At 29.0% G+C, this 23,484-nt stretch overlaps 2 protein-coding genes across 2 annotated transcripts; one reads left to right on the top strand and one right to left on the bottom strand.

The window, feature by feature from the left end:
* Nucleotides 1-8,240: 8,240 nt before the first annotated feature.
* LOC127258199 (nonsense-mediated mRNA decay factor SMG7-like) lies at nt 8,241-14,465 on the bottom strand. Its single transcript, XM_051284959.1, has 8 exons — nt 14,152-14,465; nt 13,246-13,388; nt 12,464-13,081; nt 12,241-12,363; nt 11,483-11,715; nt 9,559-11,396; nt 9,358-9,469; nt 8,241-8,751 (listed from the first exon to the last, which is right to left on the bottom strand). The coding sequence occupies exons 2-6, from the start codon at nt 13,312-13,314 to the stop codon at nt 9,584-9,586; spliced, it is 2,856 nt and encodes a 951-aa protein (XP_051140916.1). The 5' UTR covers nt 13,315-13,388; nt 14,152-14,465; the 3' UTR covers nt 8,241-8,751; nt 9,358-9,469; nt 9,559-9,583.
* Nucleotides 14,466-17,391: 2,926 nt separating this feature from the next.
* Nucleotides 17,392-21,242, top strand: LOC127259599 (uncharacterized). The gene is made up of 8 exons (XM_051287025.1): nt 17,392-17,551; nt 17,648-17,986; nt 18,078-18,170; nt 18,652-18,796; nt 18,870-18,980; nt 19,057-19,139; nt 19,224-19,281; nt 20,882-21,242. The coding sequence occupies exons 2-8, from the start codon at nt 17,711-17,713 to the stop codon at nt 20,959-20,961; spliced, it is 846 nt and encodes a 281-aa protein (XP_051142982.1). The 5' UTR covers nt 17,392-17,551; nt 17,648-17,710; the 3' UTR covers nt 20,962-21,242.
* The last annotated feature ends 2,242 nt before the right edge of the window (nt 21,243-23,484 follow it).

The following is a 23,484-nucleotide window of genomic DNA, read 5'->3' on the forward strand; positions in this document are numbered from 1 at the left end:
GAATTAATTAAGACACAAATTAGAGAGCCAAAAAATAAATAAATAAATAAATCTTTTGCATACAAGCTCACACACACACATGAAATCTTTGATTGTATTAATTGTGTGCAAATCTTTTGTAGTATTATTAGTCAAGATTGTACATACTATTAGATAACACATACTATTACTACAAATAACTTACCGTATTAATATAATACAAATACAGCACATGAATTAATAAAAAAATACATGTTATAGTTTCAACAGCACATCATGTGTTGTCTGACAACACACAATATTACTACAGACAACACATTGTATATGTTAATATAATACAAATACAACATATGAACTAACAATACATGTTATAGTATCATATAACACGCAACAGTTGATTAACACATACCTTTATTATACCCAACATATGTTGTGTGTAATCCTAGTGTGTGCTTTGTATATATAACACGTGTTGATGTGAAAAAATCAGTATGCTACTTATATATATTATAATAAATACTCCCTCCGTCCATTTACAATGTTTATATTTACTTTTTGGCACGGTGTTTAAGAAATAATAGTATTTTAATTATAGTGAGTAGTTAAAAGTAGTGTAATGATATTTTTATCCTTACTTTTTTGTATAAAAGTAATGATGTGATGTAAAGTAAGAGTATTTATAGAAAAAAGTAGGGTATTTAATAAAATGTTAACTTTGTAATTGGACATTTTAAAATAGAAATATATAAAGATTGTAGGTGGACGGAGGGATAAATATATGGAAACTTGATTTGTTGAATAAATTTGTGGATACAAATACATATTATAAGTCAATTAAATGAATCTTGTTACTCTACATTTTAGGCATATATCAAATCACATTAATTAATTGATTAATTAATATTTATGGGGATGATTATAAGCCGGCATGAAATATAGATATACGTTAATTAATACTCTTTCGTTGCCACATAATTTGTCAGGATTTTCTATTTTCGTTCGTCTCACATAATTTGTTTTTTTTTTAAAATATAATTATTCATTTTAATCACATTTTAAATTATATAATTTTTTTAATCTTAATTAAACTATTTACTTTTTTTAATCTTAATCTATAATTATTTTTATTAAATAACAATTATTTCTACTAATACACTTTCTAATTACCTACTAATTATATTTTACCTAAATTTTCGTATATACAAGAATAGGCCCAAATGTATGGGACGAACGGAGTACATCATATGTGGTAATAATAATATGTGTTATTGTTTATACTTATAATGCGTGTTACATATAATATATTGTGGGCTAAAATCAATTGTTGTATGTACAGTAGGATGATATATTATATGTTGTATTTAATTTATATTCCCTCCGTCTCATATCTATATATCTATTTGCTTTTTGCACGGAGTTTTATAAATATTAGTATTATATTGCGATAAAGTAAAAATAAAGGTAAAAATACTAAATTAACCATATTATTATTGTATGATACTCCATCCATCCCGGATATTTTGTCCGCTAAACACGAGAATTTAAGAAGGGTATAATTAATAAATAATTAAAAATATATTAGTGAAAATAATTATCGTATAATAAAAATAATTATAAATTAAGATTAAAATAATTTATTAGTATAATTAAAATTAAAATTTTAAAAATAAGATTAAAGTGTATAATTATTTTCCAAAAAAAAAAGTGACAAAATAAGTGGGACAACGGAAATGGAAAGGTTGACATAAAAAGTGGGATGGGGGGAGTATAAAGGTAATGACATTTGTGTAATATATTGTAAATTATAATGGTATTTGTAATGTTAAGTAGATAATACAGTTAGGGTGTGTTTGTTTGAGGGTTTGGATTTTGAGTTGGGATTTGAACAGTAAATATTTTGAATTTGAATAGTTATATGATGTGATATAAATAGGTGTTGATGTGATGTTTTGAATGTAAAATTGATTTTTAGTATAATATAAAAAATAAAAAATAGGTGTTTGATTTGATGTTTTAGGGGGGGGAAATAGGATAATAGTGGAAATCTAAACAAATCCCTTACTAAAAAATGAAATAAATACTTTGTTATGAGACGGACCAAAATGAAAAAATTGGATAGATTGTTAAGGGGCGAAGGGAGTATTATATTAATATATATGATGTATCGTCTGATAGCGCAAGAGGTGTTCTCAGCACAACGATTAATTTTCAAATTCAGTACCATAACCGTCTGTTGTTGTATCGATTTTTGTCCTGTAATATCATTTTATGTGATTCATTCGTATTTTATTTGCATAAATATTAGTAATATATTTTTAATTTATATTTCATTTTTTGTTTGTCTATATATATCTTACTTATTGTTAATTAATAGGACACTGATGAATAACATCATTTAACGCCATAAACGCCATCTTGTTTGATTGTGTGTTTGTTTATTTGAGGGAGTAGATTGGATTTACACTGTTCATCTCATTTCTCTCCAAAAAAAAAAAAAATATCAAATTAAATACTTATTTATATCACATTATACAGTTATTCAAATTCAAAATTTTTACTATTCAAATCTCAACTCAAAATCCAAACCCCCAATCAAACACAACCCTAGTTTGATTTTTATTAATTTTTTTTTTAAATTTTACCTAAAACTTTGTATCATATACTCCTTTAATTCTTTCGTCCCAATCAAATATATATTTATGTTTTTGTAATAGTTTAAAAAATAATAAAAATCTATTAGTCAATGAAAATACGCATAAGAAAAGAATATTTTTATAAAAATTAGGAATATTTTAATATTTGTATACGATAGTATATTTTCGAATTAAAATTGACGAAAATGGTAAAATGAGTTTATTGGATTGGAATGAATGGAGTATTTATTTTTAATTTAATATATTGTATATATAAAAATTTATATTCCAAAGATTAGATCAAATGCTTATTTATATTATATTTAAAAATTATTATAATTTAAAATTTTATTATTCCAAAACTCACCAAACACAACCAAATAAACCCTAACACTCCCTCCGTCCCGCAAGAAAGTTGTCATTTGGTTTTTGCGTCGTTATATTTAACATTAAAAATATTTTTATATTTGAATAATTTACTTAACAAATATCATTGTATTTATATTATAAGAGATTAATAAACATATTTTTATTTTTTTCTCTTGATTTCTACTGTGTATTGATATAATAATTAATATTCAAAGATCAATACGAAAAAAAACTATGGCAACTTTCTTGCGGGACGGAGGGAGTATGTGTTTGTTATATATTGTCTTTGTTTTCGTGATCTTTTCTTTAGATGAAATAAAGGTTGAATATATCATTTTAAATAGAAAATTAATACAAAATTTGATATTTTTGAAGAAAAATTGAAATATTAAAAAGTAAAAATTAAGGGGAAAAGACATACAAAAGATAACAAGGGTATTAAAATATAAAATTTAAAATCTCTATTTTAATCATAAAAAATCGCACATAATATACAAATCGTTTGAATAAGTTGATAATCCTGTAATATTTTAAAAATAAGACTAATATCATAATTATAATATATATATATATATATATTCACATAGTAACAAAGGGTATTGAAAATGTCATACTCCTTCTGTTTACAAACTAACGTCCTACTTTTCTATTTGGGACGTCCAACAACTATTGTCCTATTTCCTTTTTTAAACACAAATTTTATATTTTTACCCTTAATTCATTTATTACTTTTAAACTCTACCATACAATTAAGGATAAATTTGTCAATTCATAACAAAAAGACAATCATCTAAAAAACCGTGCAAATATAATTTAGGTCAATAGAAATTGGACGAATGGATTATTAAAATACAATCAAAACCAATTAATAAATCCGATAAAAAAAAACTAATTACAAAATAAATAATCATATATATATATTTATAAAGTCATAAACCTAAATAAAGACCAAAATAAATTCAAATTAATAAAAAATATATATCAGAAGTAGAAAATGCCGATTTGAATATCTAAATAATTTTAAATGGTCACAAATTATGCATCATAATTATGAACTACTACAATATAGTTTATAAAATCATACTTCTTTCCTCTATTCACAATATATATATATATTTGTTGTCCAATTACATAATAATTATTTTTTTAGTAATTATTAATTATATATATATTTTTTCAATATTCATATTTTACTATTGTATAATTATTTTTATACTAAAAAATAAGGATAAAATTATATTTATATTATTTTTAACCACCTATTATAATTAAAATACACAATAAAATTAAATATATACTTTTAAAATAGACAGATAAAGTATATTCCTTACCTCCAATATAAACTTAACAATTTAATTTTTACATGTAAATTTTAAAATATTGTGTGTTTGTTTGGGGGTTTTGATTTTGAAGTGGGATTTGAATAGTAAAAATTTTGAATTTAAATAGTTATATGATGTGATATAAATAGGTGTTGATGTGATGTTTTGAATGTAATATTAATTTTTAATATAATATAAAAAATAAAAAATAGGTGTTTGATTTGATGTTTTTGGGGGAAAAAAATGGGATGAACAGTGAAAATCCAATTCCCCGGACAAACACAAGCATCCAATACAATATAAGGTGAATTTATCATTTTACCCCTAAGAATGTTATGCAATGGCGTTAAATTATGTGGAGACATTGTTGTAATAGTTTGTAAGATGGAAGGGTTTTTTTTTTTTTTTATATATTACACAAAATTCAACTGTGATTTCACAAAATGCCCCAAATTTTTATACTTTTAAAACTGTATCAAACTCACTCGTTTATGTGGTTTCATAAACTTTGCGTCTAACCCCCTCAGCGGCCCTTATTTAACGGTATTTGATCTAAACGTTCAAACTGTATATAAATTTTATAATCTCAATTTCTAAAGACCTAAAATTACAAATATATTTAATTTTCTTATATCTAGCCTCAAAAAATAGTAAATATACTAAAAAATAATTACTTTTCTCAAGTTTGAAGAATTTATTTTTATTGTTTTCTTTGGCTAAATATAAGAAAAATAAATATATTTGTAACTATAGGGGTTTAAAAATTGAAATTCTAAAATTTATTCTCAATTTGGGGGCATTTAGGTCAAATACCATTAAATAAGGACCGCCGATGGGTTAGACGCAAAATTTATGAAACCACGAGGGAGTTTGACGCAGTTTTAGAAATACGAAAAATTCGACGCAATTTCGTGAAACTACAGGTGGATTTTATGCGATTTAACTTTTTTTTTCCTCTTTTTTTTTTATACTTTTGTCGAAAACATACATTTATTTATATTATTCTTCTTGAATTTGATTTCAATTTTTATCATTCATATGTGTTGTTTCCAATAAATATGTATTATTTTTCTTGTCATATATTAAAAAATAAAAAGAAATAAATATTTTATAGTTCTCAATAAATAAATAACAACAAAAACTCAAAAAAATGCGTAAATACACAACAATTAAATATTTCTCTCAAGGCCATTTTTGTAAGAGAAAATATCAAAGTGTGAAGGTCCAAAAAGGAAATTTCTTCTGAGATTTTTGTAAAATTCAGTAAGTGTGTGTTTGTTTTGGAGTTAGGATTTTGAGTTCAAATTTGAATAGTAACAATTTTGAATTTGAATAGTTGTATGATGATATATAAATAGGCGTTGATGTGAATGTAAAATTAATTTTTAGTATAATATAAAAAAATAAAAAATATGTTTGATTTGATGTTTTTTTTGGGGGAGGGAATGAGATGAATAATGGATTTAAAATCTAATCCTCCAAACAAACACACCCTAAGACAAACAATTGTTGTTCCTTTGTAGTGCTTCGTCCGCGATAATTATGCAAGTTTTTTTTGTTCATTAAACTTATGGAATTTATTTATAATAATTAAATAATTTTATTTACTCACAATTTTATTATTAATATATTAACAAATAATAATAAATTTACCATTATTTTTCTACTTTCACTTACGTTTTTATCAATTATTTAATAAATTTTCTCTAATAAGTAATACCTACATTTTATTTTTTTATCATCCTATTTTTATATTAAAATATACTACCTACGTCTGGCTCTAAGAGTCTCATTTACTTTTTGCATTGATATTTTAATATTAATTATTATATCAAAACGTAGCATAAATTAAAATAAAAAATAAAAAAATATTTTTATTAGTGTCTTATAATACTAATATAAAGACTTTGTATAGAAAGTTATACAAATATAATGATATTTTTAATGTTAACTACAATGACGCAAAAAGTAAATGTGACCAAAAGGGAATAATTATTTTTTAATTTTTCCGTCCAAACTAAATAACATAATTAGCAGTACTATTTATTTATTTTTTTCAAAATTTTAAAATTTCCAAAAATTCAATCTAAATGGACTCTCAATTTATTTATTTATTCCTAAAATAAAGATGATTGAATTCTATGATTAATCTTCAGAAATTTTCAAATAATAATAATAATAATACTTCCTCCGTCTCATAATAAAATATTTATTTTTTTATTTTAGTTTGTCTTATAACAAAGTATTCATTTCTTTTTTTAATAAAGGTACTATCTACCTAACATTACAAATTACAAATACGCTTATAACTTATAATATATTACACAAATGTCATTACCTTTATATCACATATACTAATAAAGTTATTTTAGTCATTTCTACTTTATTTCTACTATATCTCAATATAATACTAATATTTCTAAAACTACGTGTAAAAAACAAATAAATATTTACTTATGATGGAGGAAATAATAATAATTATAATGATAATTGAATTAATTGTAAGTGTCTGTCTATATCTTGACTATATATTATAATGTCAAGAAGGGACGTGGAAAAGGATTGCCACCACGTATTCGATTTCTTAACCAGCCTTTACAAGAATATTCCAAATTTTTTGTCCCAAAATTCAAATAAAAAATTATTTGAATTTTTTTAAGTAAATTAAAAAATAAAAATATTTAATTATTAACAAAATTATATAAAATAATTTTGATATTTTTATCTTTATTATTTTATATATAAATTAACTATATTATAATAATATGTTTATAATTTTAGTATAAAAATTAAAGGTATCATTTCCTTCGTCTCAATTTAAAATATTCTTATTATCTGTTTGTCCCACTCATTTTAGTAAAAGTAAATATATAATAATATCAAAATATCTTTAAATTTTATTTAAATTATAAATATACAATTACACATATAATTACTTTATACAAGAAGTCAAAGAGCAAAATAGCAAAATTTTCATAGAATATTATTATTTTTTAATCTAATATAAAATTTCAAAGAAATATATTCAAAAGAGACGAAAAGAGTATAATATTAGTGTGTAATTATTAATTTACTAGAATAGAAAATAATTTTTTTAGTAAAATGAATAAAAATAATAAAAAGAATAAGATGTATAAAACACAAAATAGGGATAATGTTTCATAAATTTATTTCCATATAATTCAAACAAAAATGCTTACGTGTGTCTAAATTTGTCATTTTATTATTATTATTAAAAATGGTCCCTTTTAAATGTAGACCATATATTTAATTTAATTTAAAGTATATATATTTTCTAAAGTATTTAATATTTTCTCCATCGATCAAAATTAGTTACATCTTTTTTATAATTACAAAGAAAGTCTAACTAATTTTGGAAAAAAATAAGTTATTTGCTTAATTGTTGCTTTCTGAAAGATCCTTACTGTTCATTAAATATTTTTTTTAAAAAATATATCAAATTAAATATATACTACAGTCTTTTATATTAAATTATACTTCCTTGGTCTCATGTGAAATGACATTTTTCACATGTGATATTTATGATAATAATCTTTATTGAGACGGAAAGAATATTATTTTAAATTGAATATTTAAATTTTTTACTTTTGACTTTCACATAAAATATTTTATATTTTTTATTGTTTTTGAGAAATTTTATAAATAATAAATGTCTTATGAAATAAACTATAAAAATTTCATAATAATTAAAACTTACAAATTTAGATATGATAGACAGATTTCTTTCAAAATAAACATGTTAAAACATAATATACTTTTAAAAGATAATTAAAATATACTGAAAATAAAATGACAGAATATAACAATATCAAATTAACCGAACATTTACTCAAAACACACTCGAAAAGTAAAAGCTATAGATTCAAACAAAAAAACCTCAAACTCAAGACGGAAAATATCGACTATAAGCACAATATCGAACAAAACAAACACGCCACATTTAGACAAGTTCATCGACAAAACAGCATCCCACAATATCGATGATTCCAAACAGCATTTGCACAAATTCGACACCAAAACATTTTACCAAAACAAATATCAAACAAAAAGCCATTGAAAACCTTACATTTCTGGATCGCGCACTTTATTTAAAATCCAGCATTCGGAAAAAAGAAAAAAAAAAGAAAAGAAAAGAAAAGAAAAAAGAAAAACATTGCTCGACTCCAATAAACTTCCACACCCGGACAAAGTCCATTTTCACCCCAACAACATTGCAGACGTACCCGGCAGATGCAGACGCAAACTGTCTGGTCCCGACATTTATGGGGCTTAGGATGAAACATATCACCCGGCCATAATGCCAACTACTCGTCTTAATGAACTTGATTTTCTCTCGTCCCCAACCGACAAGTAATTCAACTTTATTACACTTCCGCGGCAATTCACCTATTCGACCAATCAACCAAACCTGGCATGCTCGGCACAAGCTGCAATTGTAATAAAAAAAGACATTTCAGGCGAGCAAAAACATAGATTAAAGCATAAAATGACGAACAAAACAAACTAACCTGAGGGATCGGAGAAAGACAGCCATAACATACACGCTATACTATATAGTAATAGAAAAGTTACGATAACATATTACGGTGAAAAATGTGAGAGTTAAACAACCATGCTCGGAAAAGACTCCGCCAAATTCCATATTAAACCGGTCATGGCCCAACTAAATAAGATACATATATAAGAAAATTTATGAAAATTTGAATAGATTAATAATTCTGATATTTACAAACGTAACTATGAAGTCCAATCGAAATTTACAAATTTATTTTCCTACTATAATTGTGAAGTTCAAGCATACCCGAGCACGATTTAAGCTAAAACACAAGTATTGAGCCGGAGATTTAAATTATGCGCTCCTATCAAATTTGAGCTTGAAAAGATTATACCCCCAAATCGACAAAAGCATATAATATGTATATAGTTTCTTAATTAACCAAATCAGAGCATCATTAAAAATTGAATGACAGGCAAAACAAAAAAATAAATAAATAAATAATCGAGAGAGAGAGAGAGAGAGAAGAGAGACGAACCTATTCCACAGCATATGTCTGCGACATTCCAAGACCATCATACAACTTAATAACAGCAATCCTTCTGCATCAGCATCAATCAAATAGCAGCACCTCACTCAAAGAACATTCGCTGCAGTTAATTGATCATAACTTTAGTACGTGTGGAAAAAAAGGTTCTGAATCTCGATCAAATTAAAATGTACGATGCAAAAAGAATACCTGCATTACCAATTCCCTTATCATGTCACACAAGGAAACGACTATTCCAGCTAGGCTGTCCCGGATACTGCTGTGGGGGCTTGATCGGCTGCTGATTTACTTCTTGAAACAGCGGCTGCTCCCTATCCTGCTTCACCTGTTCCAGAAGCTTATAGTCCTGCGGAATTTTCTGATTACCATTCTGGACATTCAATGCTGATACTTGTTTCCCAGGAAAGGGGAAATCAGATATCCCCATGGAAAAACCGCTGTTACACAAAGAAGGTAATGTGGAGCTAACATGGCTCTGTAAAGTACTGAAACCAAAATTCGGATTCAAGGAGGTTGTCTTAGATCCAGTCAGCCAACTGTAATCTTCCATTTCTGGAATCGGATGGATCTCATTTTTCTTGACTGAGTTCGGTAATGTTTCATCCACAGTTTTGGAAGGAACAGAGCCAAAGCCAGGTGGTGGACCGATGTTTCGGGTAGGGCGACACACAGGATTCTTTTTCAAGCCTGGTGAAATTGTCGACAGATTTACAGGAATCCCATCGGCGAATGCTACAGAGGACTTGATCGATTCAAATTTTGACGGTGGAACCTGGTTTGAGTAGTTGCGATTATCTACAATCTGGGAGTGGAGTGTCGAAGGTCCAGAAACTTGTGGAGCCCCAAAGTTATCTTGCATTTCTTTCTTCGGGAAAGTATTTTCAACCAAATTCAGATGAGTCAAGCCGTTCAAAATTCCTACGTCCTGTTGGCCTGGATGAAGATACTTCGAGGGGCTATTAACAGCTTCATTTGCAACAGTTACTGCAGGATTTACTGAACTCGATGCAGGTGGAATTATAAAGCTCTCCTGGGCAACGGCGGACACCTGATTCTCATTTCCGAAGTAAATGTTTCTTGAAAAGTCATCCATCTGCTTCTCGTAAAGAGATGGCTTAAAAACAATCACTTCATCCTCATCCTCGTCTTCGGCATTCTCAGCTACCACTTTCTTCGATTCGGTATTCAGATCCGTATGCACCCCCACTGGAATGTCCAGTCGGCCACCAATGGATAGCAGAGGTTCTTCAAATTTCTGAGGTTCAATGCCAAACAAGAATTTCTTCACCTTACTGTCAAAATAGACGCCATCACAACCAACTCGAACATTATTAGCAAGGGACTTTCCAGCCGCAATGATCCTCTGTACGCGAGCTGTGTTTTCTTTATTCTCGACACCATACCCAACAAAATGCTTCTTTGAAAAATCAAGGATGAGCTGTGCAGGGGCAAGAGGGAGAAATCCTCTCAACTCAAAGTCCTCAGGCAAGGCGAGGCGATTATTTGTTTCATCCTGGTCATACCTCGTCATATTAGAAAATATTGCATCATCCTCGTCCTCATTGCTCATACAACCACTCGACAGTATCTTGTTTAAAAAGGAGACGCATTTATTCCAGAAAAAGCATCGTGCGTTCACTTGTTTCTCCTCCATTTCACTTCCAACTGCGGCATCCTGACAACAGGCCAACCATTCTACAAAAACCATAATCCCAGGTAATAAGTAGCTCGAGGAAGGCTCGTACAACTGATCACACCGTTCAAGCACACAGCCCATGAATTCAAAGGCAGCCGTGAATGCATTCTCAAGCAGCACTGCACGCTGTAGAGTATCAGCATAAGATTGGCTTCCATTCTCCCGGCTCACATTATAAACGGTAAATATTAGAATCGCAACCATCCTGACAATTGCAAGGGTGAACTGAGCAGCATCTAATCCAAAGTTGAGCTCCTCGTTTAGCCCAGAAGAAAGAAGTTTCATTAGATCAATTTTAACCACTGATAAAACTTCGGCGAAGGTCTCAAGGCTGAAATCACAGAAAAAAATTCACGCATCAGTAAACAATCACTTTACAGTAATAATTGTCATTTATTCCTGCAATTATAAACAAACCTTGTGCGTGTAAAGAGAATGCCATTCAGCCTGAGAAATCGAGTGACAAAGAATCCAAAGAGTTCAATTTTACTTGGTGTTTCTTCCTTGACAGCAATAGCTTTCACCTTATTTTCTTTGAGCGGAGACTTGGCGTCTTCTTTGCCTCTTCCTTTTCTAGGCACCCGTGAAGTTATCGTCTTCGCTTTGTTTTTCTTGGCATCACCAAGTATCAGGGTATAACTCTGACGATTCTATAAAGTAAAGAAAATATGCTGTGGTAAGATGCAGGGTCACCGAGAAAACTGAATTTAAAACCGTTGCCAACATTTTATACATCTCCAACAGAAGATAAAGTTCCACACTTCATCAAAAAACTTATCCAACTGCTCGCCAAAAGGATGATTATCGTAGCACATAGGGACAGCCAATATCAAATATCATGCATACACCGCCATACTTCAGAAAGAAATACAACCAGCACAGTAGCAGGCTACATGCGTGGATTATAATAATTACAGTGGACAAAATTAACACATGAACGGCACATGCTTTCTGTCCATATACTTTAAATATGAAACAACCTAATATGTTAATTAGATTTAATGCTAAAGCTTTTTCACAGTTAATATACAAAATCGAGCATTCCCTTGAAATTATAAATGTCAATCCCCACAGAACAGATTTAAAAAATAAAAAATGAATTAAGAACATAATTGTGCTCATAACAAGAGCATTGTGTCGTCAGTCATCACACTTGCTTGCAAATGTAAAAGTACCTTCTCAAATGCTATAATCAAGTTGTCCCTTGCAGTAGAAAAGGGGTTCTCCACGGCTAGACTTCGAAAATAACGATAAATTGACAGCAATTCATCGTTGGAGTACCCGGCCAGTATAGCAAGCTGAAAATTACAAACAGTAACTTTAATTTAGATAATCAATTGAAAACCCACTAGATAAAGCTCGAACGAGTAGACCACGACTCAGAAAGTATGATCTTACCTGATGATGTGGATTACCGCTTGCGGGGCACAGGGAAGAAGCCTGCGTATAGTAACTAGATGCCGCATCAAAGTCACGAGCTTTAGAATCCCCTTTCACATACATGCCTTTGTAACGAGAAAGATCCCCAAGATAGATCAAGCAACGATGACATGACATTAACCCCTTTTGCACATCAGAAGATTTGCTTCCATCTTTAGACATCGGAATCTGATTTTTAGGATCGTCAGTAAAATATCCCAACGGAAGCCCATATTTTGCTCCTATTTTCAACATCAGATCATGATAAAACCCAGAAGCCTCCGAGAGAAATGTTTTGAACTGGGAATTTATCCTTCCAAGTCTATCAGGCCCACCACGAATCGGACCATTACCATTACCATTTTGGGATGCAGCTGAATCAGACGAAGCTTGAGCTGCACTATGCAGTCGCCTTAGCTGCTCGATCCTCTTGTAATGCAGTTGCCATAGAGCATATTCAATGTCATGTTGTTCAGAAAATGTATGGTCTTCAAGGAGAATCGCTTCATAATTATCGCGCAAAGTTTGCCATGTGTTAGGATCCGAAGGGACTCGGGCCACTGCTGCTTCCCTTCTCTTAGTCTCCAACTCAGCATTCTAAGGACAAAAAAAACAAATTTCTTATCCAACATAACACATCGCTATACTGTTTCCATTTTCAAGAAAAATGTATAGATAGATAATGATATCTATATAAAAGAATTACACGAACAAGGCAAAAAAGAAATTAAACTACAATCCAGAAGTCTAACACCACATACCTTATCAAAGAGGCTCCGCACGCGCTCTTTGGAGGAGCTTTCTCTTCCGTTGTTCATTAGCACGGTCATTTTCCATAAAAGAAATCGTTCCCACAATGTAGTCTGCAATATATGCAACTACAACCTAATCCACAAGTAAGTTCCTGTATCGTAAAATCTAATTAGGGATGTAATGAAAATTAAGTGCTAGCACGATTTCCGTTCATTCCTCCCACACAAAACACAGAACATATGCTGTAACAAGCATTAATATCCCATCCTCATAAATACCTCGATCTCAAGCGCCGCAGTGGACCAAAAACAACAATAATCCATTCTCATATTATAAACACAAAGAAACACATCCATAGCTACCGAACTTGTTTTCGCCCTAAGCAATCTATAATATAATTTAAACTACAAATTGTTTATTATTATTATTATTATTATTATTATTATTATTATAAAAGCATCAAATGGAAAATTTATATCCGATTCAAACATCACATCCGATATTTGCTTTTCATTTAAAAAATAATAATAACAATAATCAGATTCAAATTCTATTATTTCGATTCAAGATTGAACATTAGAAACCCTACGATTCAAATCATTTAAAACTAAACTCCCTGAAACATCCAAAACATTATAAAACACAAACAAACCCACCGAAATTTTCACAACAGTCGACGGAAATGTCTCCCGATTCCAAACCCTAAACCAAATCCGAATTTACAACATGCAAGAAACAGAAATGAATAAAATTCAACAGCCACGATCAACGACACAATCAGCTCAAACCCTAAAAACGACAATTTAAATCAATTGGACAATCAAAACAATAAAACCCTAATCCTCCAAACAAAATTAGAAATTAAAACACGAAACGAAAAGCAATGAACAATAAACAAAAACAAACGATCTTACCGAACAAAAATCAACCCTAGATCTCCAAGATCCGACCAGCCCAACACCTAATTTCCCCAATTGAACACGCAAACACGAACACACGGGCGGTGGGCTAGGGTTTCGAATCAAGCCTTCGAATCCCTTTCGCTTGAAGAACAAAAATAGCGCTTTCTGATGGCAGTAATCTGGAGGACATTTCGACGCGGAGAGCAGAGACTATGGTGAACAGATTAATGGAAAAAATAAAATAAAACGAGGCATAATAATTAAGTAGTAAATATTTTTCGCCGACTTAATTCTACACAAGAAATCGTTTTTCGAAACATCTAGGGCTGGGCTGTGTTCTTCGCGGAACCTTCGTAGTCGCGTTTTGTAAATTTTAAAGTCGGGTTTTAAGTCTACGCTTTTGGTTCAAATAATAAATGGGTTTGAAAGGATTTTAGATTGTGTTTATTATGTAAAATATTTTTTATATAAAATATTAAAAAATTATATAAATATAAAAATAATAAATATGTAATATATTAATTTTTTTAAAAAATAAATAAAATATAAAGAGAATACACTCTTAATGGTGCCGTGTATTTATCTGTGGGGTTTAGATTTGAATTTTGAATACATTATTAAATTTTAAATTAAAATAATTATTTAATATAATATAAGTATATATTAATATGATATTTTGATATAAAATTAAATTTTAATACGATGTAATTAAAACAATAAATATTTTAATTTAGGGTTTGTTCTTGCAACAAAAAATTTTTTGATACAATTATCAATATATATAATATATACAGTATTTTTTATATTATTTACACAATTCTATATCATTTACATAAAATATACGTGTCTAGGCATTAAAAATTAAATGCCTAAATTAAATTAAATATTATGTATTTTGGAATAAAATAAAATTCTATTAAAATAAATATATGGTATTTAATTATGCACATATATTAATTTTTGCACAATAAAATGTTGAAATTTGCTTAAAATGGAAGATATCGTCCAAATATTACTTGCAGAGCCATAATAAATTTGGCGGCAAAATAAATTAATCTTGTCGATAAATGAAGTATATAAATTAATATCTTTAAAAAAAAAATGATATAAAGATCTTGACAAACAAATGAAGGTGCACAATCAAATCCGTAGAGAATGGAAAACAAAATCTGATGGAAAAGGAAAAATTATAAAATATTCCCGTTGGTCAATCACGACGCGCCATGTGGCATCATTTAAAAAGGAAGCCGAGATCACCCCTTTCCTATAAATAGGAGTAATGGCTAGTTTATTTTACATACCGAAGTTACATCGATGATTCAAGCAAATAAGTAAGTCTTTAGACTCTATTATTTTTCATGTTCTTTGCAAAAGCGTTGAATCGCCCATACGGAGACCGAAGATTTCCAAAAGGCGTCAAAGCCACACTAAATATCAAAGTTGCGGATCGTCCAAATAAACATCAATCGAATCGCTCACACGGAGACCAAAGTCCTCCAAAAGGTGGAAAAGTCAAACCAAATATCAAAGCTGCGGATCGTCCAATGAAAACATCAAATTCAAAGCCGATGATCAAACCGCCCACATTGAGACCAAAGTCCTCCAAAAACAGCAAAGCCAAAGCAAAGATAAAAGCCTCGGATTGTCTAAAAAGAAAGCAAATCAAAAGTCGATATTCAAATCGTTCATACGGAGACCAAAGTCCTATAAAAGCGGCAAAGCCAAACAAAATATCAAAGTTGTGGATCGTCCAAAGAAGACATCAAATCTAAAGTCGATAATCAAATCGTCCACAGGGAGAACAAAGTCCTCCAAAAGTGGCAAAACCAAAGCAAATATCAAAGTCTTGGATCGTCTAAAGAAGACATTAAATAAAAAACCGATGATCGAATCGCCTACACACCAAAACTTTCCAAAATGCGGCAAAGCCTAATCAAAGATCAAAGCCTCGAATCGTCTAAAGAGGACATCAAATCCAAAGCCGACGATCAAATCGCCCGCACGGAGACCAAAACTCTCTAAAGTCCGAAAAAGTCAAACCAATGATCAAATCTCTTCGGATTAAAGAAGCCATTGAAAACTAAGTTGAAAAACAAATCGATCTGAAAAAAGAACCAAAAGACCCAAAATATGATCCGCTTTAAATCTAAATTAAAAATAATTTGTAAAAATTTTGTGTTTATAAAAAATAACACAATTTTTTATCCACAGTATATACTTCAAACTAAAACACTAAACAAACAAACCATTTTTATTAAAAAAATAAAAATAATAAATCAAATTAAAATCTTACCGCCAAATACATTTTTCATTATTTCCATAAATATTAGATCAATTTTGAATTTTTTATATTATTATTAAAAATTGTTTATCTATTAAATATTTATTATAATATATATTTATATTATATAGAGAATTATTGAATTTTTTTAGTATTATTCAAATTTAAATCTACAAAAATACATTAAGGAGGTATTTGTATTCAATTATGACTTTACAAAATTTTAATCCGTTTTAATATTTGAATTTATTTTATTCAAATTTTTAAAAATATTTTTAAAATTAGAGTATTCAATTTAGACATTGAAAAGTACTATAAAATTCTATTGTATTTAATAATTTATAAACTTTAAAATTTGATTTTATTAAATTTTAGTGAAAAGTTATAAAAATTTGTATAGTATAAATTTTTTTACTTATCATAAAAAAATTTAATGGATTAAAGGTAATATCAATTTATAAATTTTATGATAAGTAGAGATTTTGGTAAACAAAAAATCATACTCTCTCCGTCCCAAAAGTAAGTATCTATTTATTTTTTTTGTAAGTAGTTTTAGAAATGTTAGTATTATATTAGGATATATTAGGAATAAAATAGAAAATGACTAAAATAACTTTATTAGTACGTGTGATATAAAGGTAATGACATTTGTGTAATATATTATAAGTTGTAAGGGTATTTGTAACGATAGGTAGATAGTACAATTAAAAAAAAAAAATAGATACTTTGTTATCTAAAATAGAAAAATAGATATTTGGAGAGAGTATCTTAAATAAATTTAAATTTGAATAGAATTTATAAAAAATATACTTCTTCCATCCCCTAATCTCAATACAATAATATTATTTACTATTTTTATCCATTCTAAAACAATAGTTTCATTTTCATAAATATTATATCCCCATCAAATTATTAGGCATGCAGTATATATATAATAATAATAATAAAATCAATAAAAAAACCCTAATACCAGAAATACAATCCACAGCGCCGCCGCTCCCCTGCACCCCGCCAATAATTTCTTCCCCTTTCTTTGTCCTTCCTTTCTTCGACTTCGCCTCCTTCTGTTCTTCTTCTTCTCCTTCCTTACTCTTCTACTTCTACGTTGCGCCGCCGCCAGCTGGAAATCCGGTGAGTTTTTTTTTTTTTTTTTTCTCTCAGCTTGGTACTTCCACCGCATATAAAGGAAATCGAGTTTATTTTAACATTTTTTTTTTAACTTCGCAGTTTTCTCCGCGGGTGTTGTATTGGAGAGAGATTTCGGTTAGGGTTTTAGCAGCCGGAGCGAAGATGGTGCGGGCGTACAGGATGAAAGGGCAGAAGAGGAAGAAGAAAGGCGACAAGTACGACCGGGAAGACGAATCCGACCAAATAGACGGCGGCAGTGAAGCTCCGCCGTCGCCGAAGAAGGCGAGAACGGAAGGAGAATCGTCGGAAGCGCAACCGGAATCAATTTTGGACTCAATGCCTGGAATCCCGATGGTTCCGGTGGATTCGGGTCACAATAAGCCCGGTGTTATATTTATCCTCGAAAAAGCTTCTCTGGAAATCGCTAAAGTTGGGAAGGTCTGTTCGTGAATTATAATCCATCGATGCGTGTATTTTTTTGGAATGGCCTATGAAATTTCACCTGGTTTTGCTTATATATGTATTGCAGACTTATCAGCTCCTGAGCTCTGATGAACACGCGAATTTTCTCGTGAAAAACAAGCGCAACCCTGCGGATTATCGTCCGGACATTGCTTTTCAGGTCAGAACTGATCGATTCAACTTATTGTTTGAGTTCGTACTGAGTTCAATTTGGTAATTTGATGATTATGTTGAACCCACACAGAAATTTCGAAGCTGTTTGAATGCAATTCTGTCTCGAAATTGGTCCTGTGAATTCCTTGAAGCTGTTATATGCTATGTAGGATTTGATTGGGTCTGTGATGATTTTTCATCATATCTGAGTTCTTATAGTTTATAATTATTTGAAATAGTCATTCGACCGAACTAGTAATTCGAAACTATTGGATGTGAACTTCTCATGTAGCTCATGAAATTTCAATGTTTTCAGGGTTTCAATATTCATTGAATCTTTGGTGCTGTGTAGGATTTGATTGAATTGTGATGATTTTACACCAAATCTGACTTCGTGTGGTTTAGATTAGTAAAATGTTCATTAGACCGAATTAGTGTATCGAAACTATTGGATATGAACTTCGCTCGTGAAATTTCAATGTTCATAGGCGATTCAAACGATTTTAGACAGCCGCGTGAACAAATGTGGGAGATTGAAAGCATTGTACGTGAGGACACAGCAGAATCTTCTTATGGACATAAAACCTCATGTCCGAATGCCAAGAACGTATAAGCGATTTTCCGGTCTAATGGGTAAGGCATACCACTTATTAAACCTGTCTGTACATTGTCAATGAAACGCCCACTAATCATCGATTAATTTCAGTTCAATTGCTGCAAAAGCTGCACATAACTGCATCCGGTAAGGGCGAGAAGCTCTTGCGCCTCATCAAGAATCCTGTGACCCAATATTTACCTGTTCAGTGTCGAAAAATAGGTGCCCATTTTTGGCTATGTTTGATTTATGTGATTTGGGTATTGATAATTATTAAGTTTTATTGAATCTGCTACAGGTTTCTCACACAGCTCCGAGAAATTGGTAGATATGCACAAATATGTTGGCACCGTCGACAGCGAACTTGATCTTGTTTTTGTGGTATGTCATGTTTATTGTTTGTGCGGGGTTGTTTCCATTTTTTTGGTGTTCTTTTAGCTGAAATAATTGTTAATGGGTTGATAGGTTGGAGCCATGTCCCACGGTAAAATTGAAGAAAACTATGTAGAAGATTATTTATCAAGTAAGCTAATTCTTTACTATTGCTTTAATGTGACTTAGCTTGAATTTTTGTGTTTTTTTTTTGTCGTTTGATTGCTTTGCTTTTGTTCTTTGTAGCCATGTTTATTTTGTGAAATAGCATAATTTTTGTTCAAATAATATCTTAACGTAATATTTTGTGAGAGAACATAGTGTATTTTATTGGGAAATGTTTGGGTTGAATAATGATGAAATCCAAACTAACACACATTTTTCCATGGGTTTTAGGCAATATATAATTTATAGTTTTTACTATTTTTCTGTCATTTTTTGTTTTGAAAATTTTTGTAGATTGTATTTTTTAAAGTAAAACGGGAAAAACTGTGTGTAAATAAAGACAAATTGTAAAAGTTTTGGGATAGTACGTTAGAAATAATAGCAAAAAATTTTGGAGTGTGAATGTGAAAGTATTATTTGCAAAGGATAATATTATCAATCTTATAAGTTGTTTTTATCAATAACTAAATTAAATCCAATCAAGGATTTATTCCGACTTAATTTAAACATGTGATTAGAAAGAAATGAAGTTATGCACTTAGGAAATATAGCTGATGAATGAATTTAGTTCTATTGCTTCTAGACATGTATATGATCGTCGTGTTTGTGTTCTCCTATGTTATGTTATACATATAAATTAGATCTTTCATGTTCAAGGTTGTGTATGTTGAACATGTTTGCATTTGTTCGATAATTTCTTGGACACTATACATGACTTATCATGTTTGGTTTGTTAAGAAAAAAGTTGTCTTATGCTCGAGTTTCAGTTCATCCCATTTGTAATAATGTAATTCTTTCGCACATTGATTTAATCTGTTTAAATCAATGTTAAAATTGATTAAATCTGTGTTCGAACATATGTTTCACACACCCAAACATTTTTTTAATGGGGACGTGTATGCTCTTCTGTTCATTATGTTTCAGTTTTTTTGCTATGCAGTCTTGTGATTTTGTATAAAAACATACTTTCTCTGTCCGGGATATTTATACCATTTTCATTGGATATGGAGACTCTGGGTAAAAATAAAGTTGAGATATAATTAAAAATTTATTAAGAATTAATAAAAAAATAATAATATGATAAATAGAAAAAGTAGAGACAAATTAGTTGTTACTCTCTCCGTCCCACCTTAGTTGTCCAGCTACCCCTATATAAGAGTATCTAGGCAAATGTATAATTAGTACATAATTAAAAAATATATTAGTAAAAGTAATTATTATATAATACAAATAATTACATTAAGATAATTAATTAATTTAATTAAGATTATAAAAATTATAAATTATGAAATTTAAAATACATTATATATTTTTTTTTAAAAAAAATAAATTTTGTGGGATATAGGGAATATTTGTTAAAATAGGGGTGTAATAAAATTGTGAGTAGATACAGTTTTTTTTTATTATAAATGGATTATTCATAAATTTTGGGGACAATAAAAAAAAGATTGTCATAATAATTCCAGATGGAGGGAGTAGTATTTTCTCTCATAAAACATTACGTGCAACTACTATTTACTATTTTAGATTCACTCTTTTGTATCTATCTTAATATTTCGAATTATTCTTACGCCTTCTTGCTGCAGTTTCTGAATATCCGTTGAGCGCTGCGTACTGCATATCTATAATTACAAATGCAGTGGAGCAAAAGTGGAAGATTTTGTAATCTCAAAGTCGTAAAGTTGGCCCGTGAGATGGCTAAATGTATTCGAGCTTCGGGTCAGGTAAATTCACTTAAATCTCGATGATGAATGATGAGTATGAGCTACGAAAATGATCTTAGAAGTCGAAAGCTTGAGTGTACAACTTGCATTATGATCTTTAATATGCCAAAACATTTAGTTTGATGAGCATATAGTGTTAACAGTGTTTTGACATTGCATTATGATCTTCTTGATCGAAGAACTGGGGATTTTATCCAAAGTTGAAGAAGAGATTTTTTTTTTATTGAGATTGTTTATATGATTATATTATAAATTTTGCAATGAAATTCACATTAGTAGCAGTGACGTCATTTGGAATTTGTTTCCTTTTATTTATGAAGTTGAATTTTATTATTGTTGCTGTTGTTATCATTATTTAATAAATTCTTTTAGGTGAAAAAAAAAAATGATCTAACAATATATATGGGTTCGGATCTAAACCCGACCCATCTCATCCTTATATATTTAGTTTGGAAGGCTTTTGTGTGTAAATATTATTTTGCCCATGTGTCTTAATTTAATATAATAATATTGATGCAAATAAATATACATTCATAAATATTTATAATATATAGTTTTATATTTGAACGATCAAAATGACAAATCAAAATACTTTGTGAGCGGATATAAAGAGTATAAACTTGTGGGTTTTCTATATGTTTTACTTAATACTCCCCCGTCAAAAGTAGTGTAATGATATTTTTGCTCTTGTGTTTTTTGGTGTAAAAGTAATGATGTGATGTAAAGTAAGGGTACTTTTGAAAAAAAGTGAAGTATTTAATGAAATATTTACTTTTGTAATTGGACACGAAGGGAGTATATGGTTGTTCATACAATAAAATTGATTATAATGTACTTATGTTTCAAATATCATGTCAAGCTTTTTATTTTTATTTGTTTTACATGTTATGTCATTTTTTAAAAAAAGTATTTTATATTTTAATTATATTTTAAATTTTAAAATTTATAAACTTTTAGGTTTTTATTAGACTTATTAATTATAATTTTAATCTATTATATTGTAATTAATTTTATTAATATATTTTTTATTATTTACTAATCATATTTTTTCTAAATTTTGTACCTACAGTAACAATGTTACCATATTAGGAACTGAAGGAGTAGTATTTTATACATTTATATTAGAATATATACTGTGTGTTAGGATTTTGACTTGAATTTGATACTCCTTTCGTCTCATAAGTAAATATTCATTTGTTTTTTGCACGTAGTTTTAGAAATATTAGTATTATATTAAGATATAGTAGGAATAAAGTATAAATAACTAAAATAATTTTATTAGTACGTGTGATATAAAGGTAATGACATTTGTGTAATATATTGTAAATTGTAAGGATATTTGTAATGTTAGGTAGATAATACAGTTACTAAAAAAAATGAAATGAATATTTTGTTATGTGACGAACTAAAATAAAAAAATGAATACTTTATTATGAGACGGAGAGACTATTTTACTTTGAAAATTGAATTTTCTTAATCATTTTAATTTCATAATTAAAATTTGTATCAAAATCATTTTGTATGTGATTTTTTTTTTTTTTTTTTTTTCATAATTAATCATTTGGTGCCGGAAATGCACACGTGACATCCTCTTGGCACGCGGAGCACCGGTATCCACCAGGGTAGGCGCCACTAGTTGGACATATAAATATTTTGTAGTCCCGCGTCTAAACTCTTCCTTTTAGTCTTATAATTTATTTTATTTTATTTTATTTTTTTTCGTCTACTTGGCGGATAATGTGTGTTCCGACTATCAGGCGAATGCCACGTGTGCATCTCCAACCATTAGCGACAAAAAAAAAAAAAGCACTTACTAAACAATGTCTATACAAGCTTCTGTTACAAGACTAAAATAAAATATAATAAAAATAATTTTTCTTTTTAATAATTGTTTTTAGCTATTTTACCTTTACTTTTTATTTATGATTTTTTAATAAATTGTATTGATAAATGTAAATGTGAAAATTTGGATGTAAAATAAAGAAAATTGCAAATATTTTAGATTTTCTTTTTAATTTTAATTTAAAAAAGGTAACATACAAAATCGGCCGGAGGATGTGATATTGATATGAAAAAGAACATTTACTCATATTTACAATTAAATTGGGTGATTTAATACTGTGAAGGTGACTTAACTCAAATTTTTCTAAGTTATTTGATTTTGTTTTGTCACGTATGGTATAGTTGAAAACTAAATTTAAAAATTAGGCGGCAAGTTTCCACGACATTAGAAAGTAAAATAAAATTGCATACTGCATATATTTAAATAAAAATAAAAAAAAAACAAAAATAAATAAAATCCATTATTAGTGCATAAAAGTTTGTCCATTTTATATTTTTTATAAATTTATTTTTTATATCATAAAAATTTATATCTGTAATATAACAAAATAATATTTTGTATTAACTTACTGACTTTTGTAAATAAACACTGTATATATTATATTTTTTTTTTCGTCTATTAA

Source organism: Andrographis paniculata, unplaced genomic scaffold (assembly GCF_009805555.1).
Source record: "Andrographis paniculata isolate CXL003 unplaced genomic scaffold, ASM980555v1 Contig14END, whole genome shotgun sequence".
NCBI classification, from domain to species: domain Eukaryota; kingdom Viridiplantae; phylum Streptophyta; class Magnoliopsida; order Lamiales; family Acanthaceae; genus Andrographis; species Andrographis paniculata.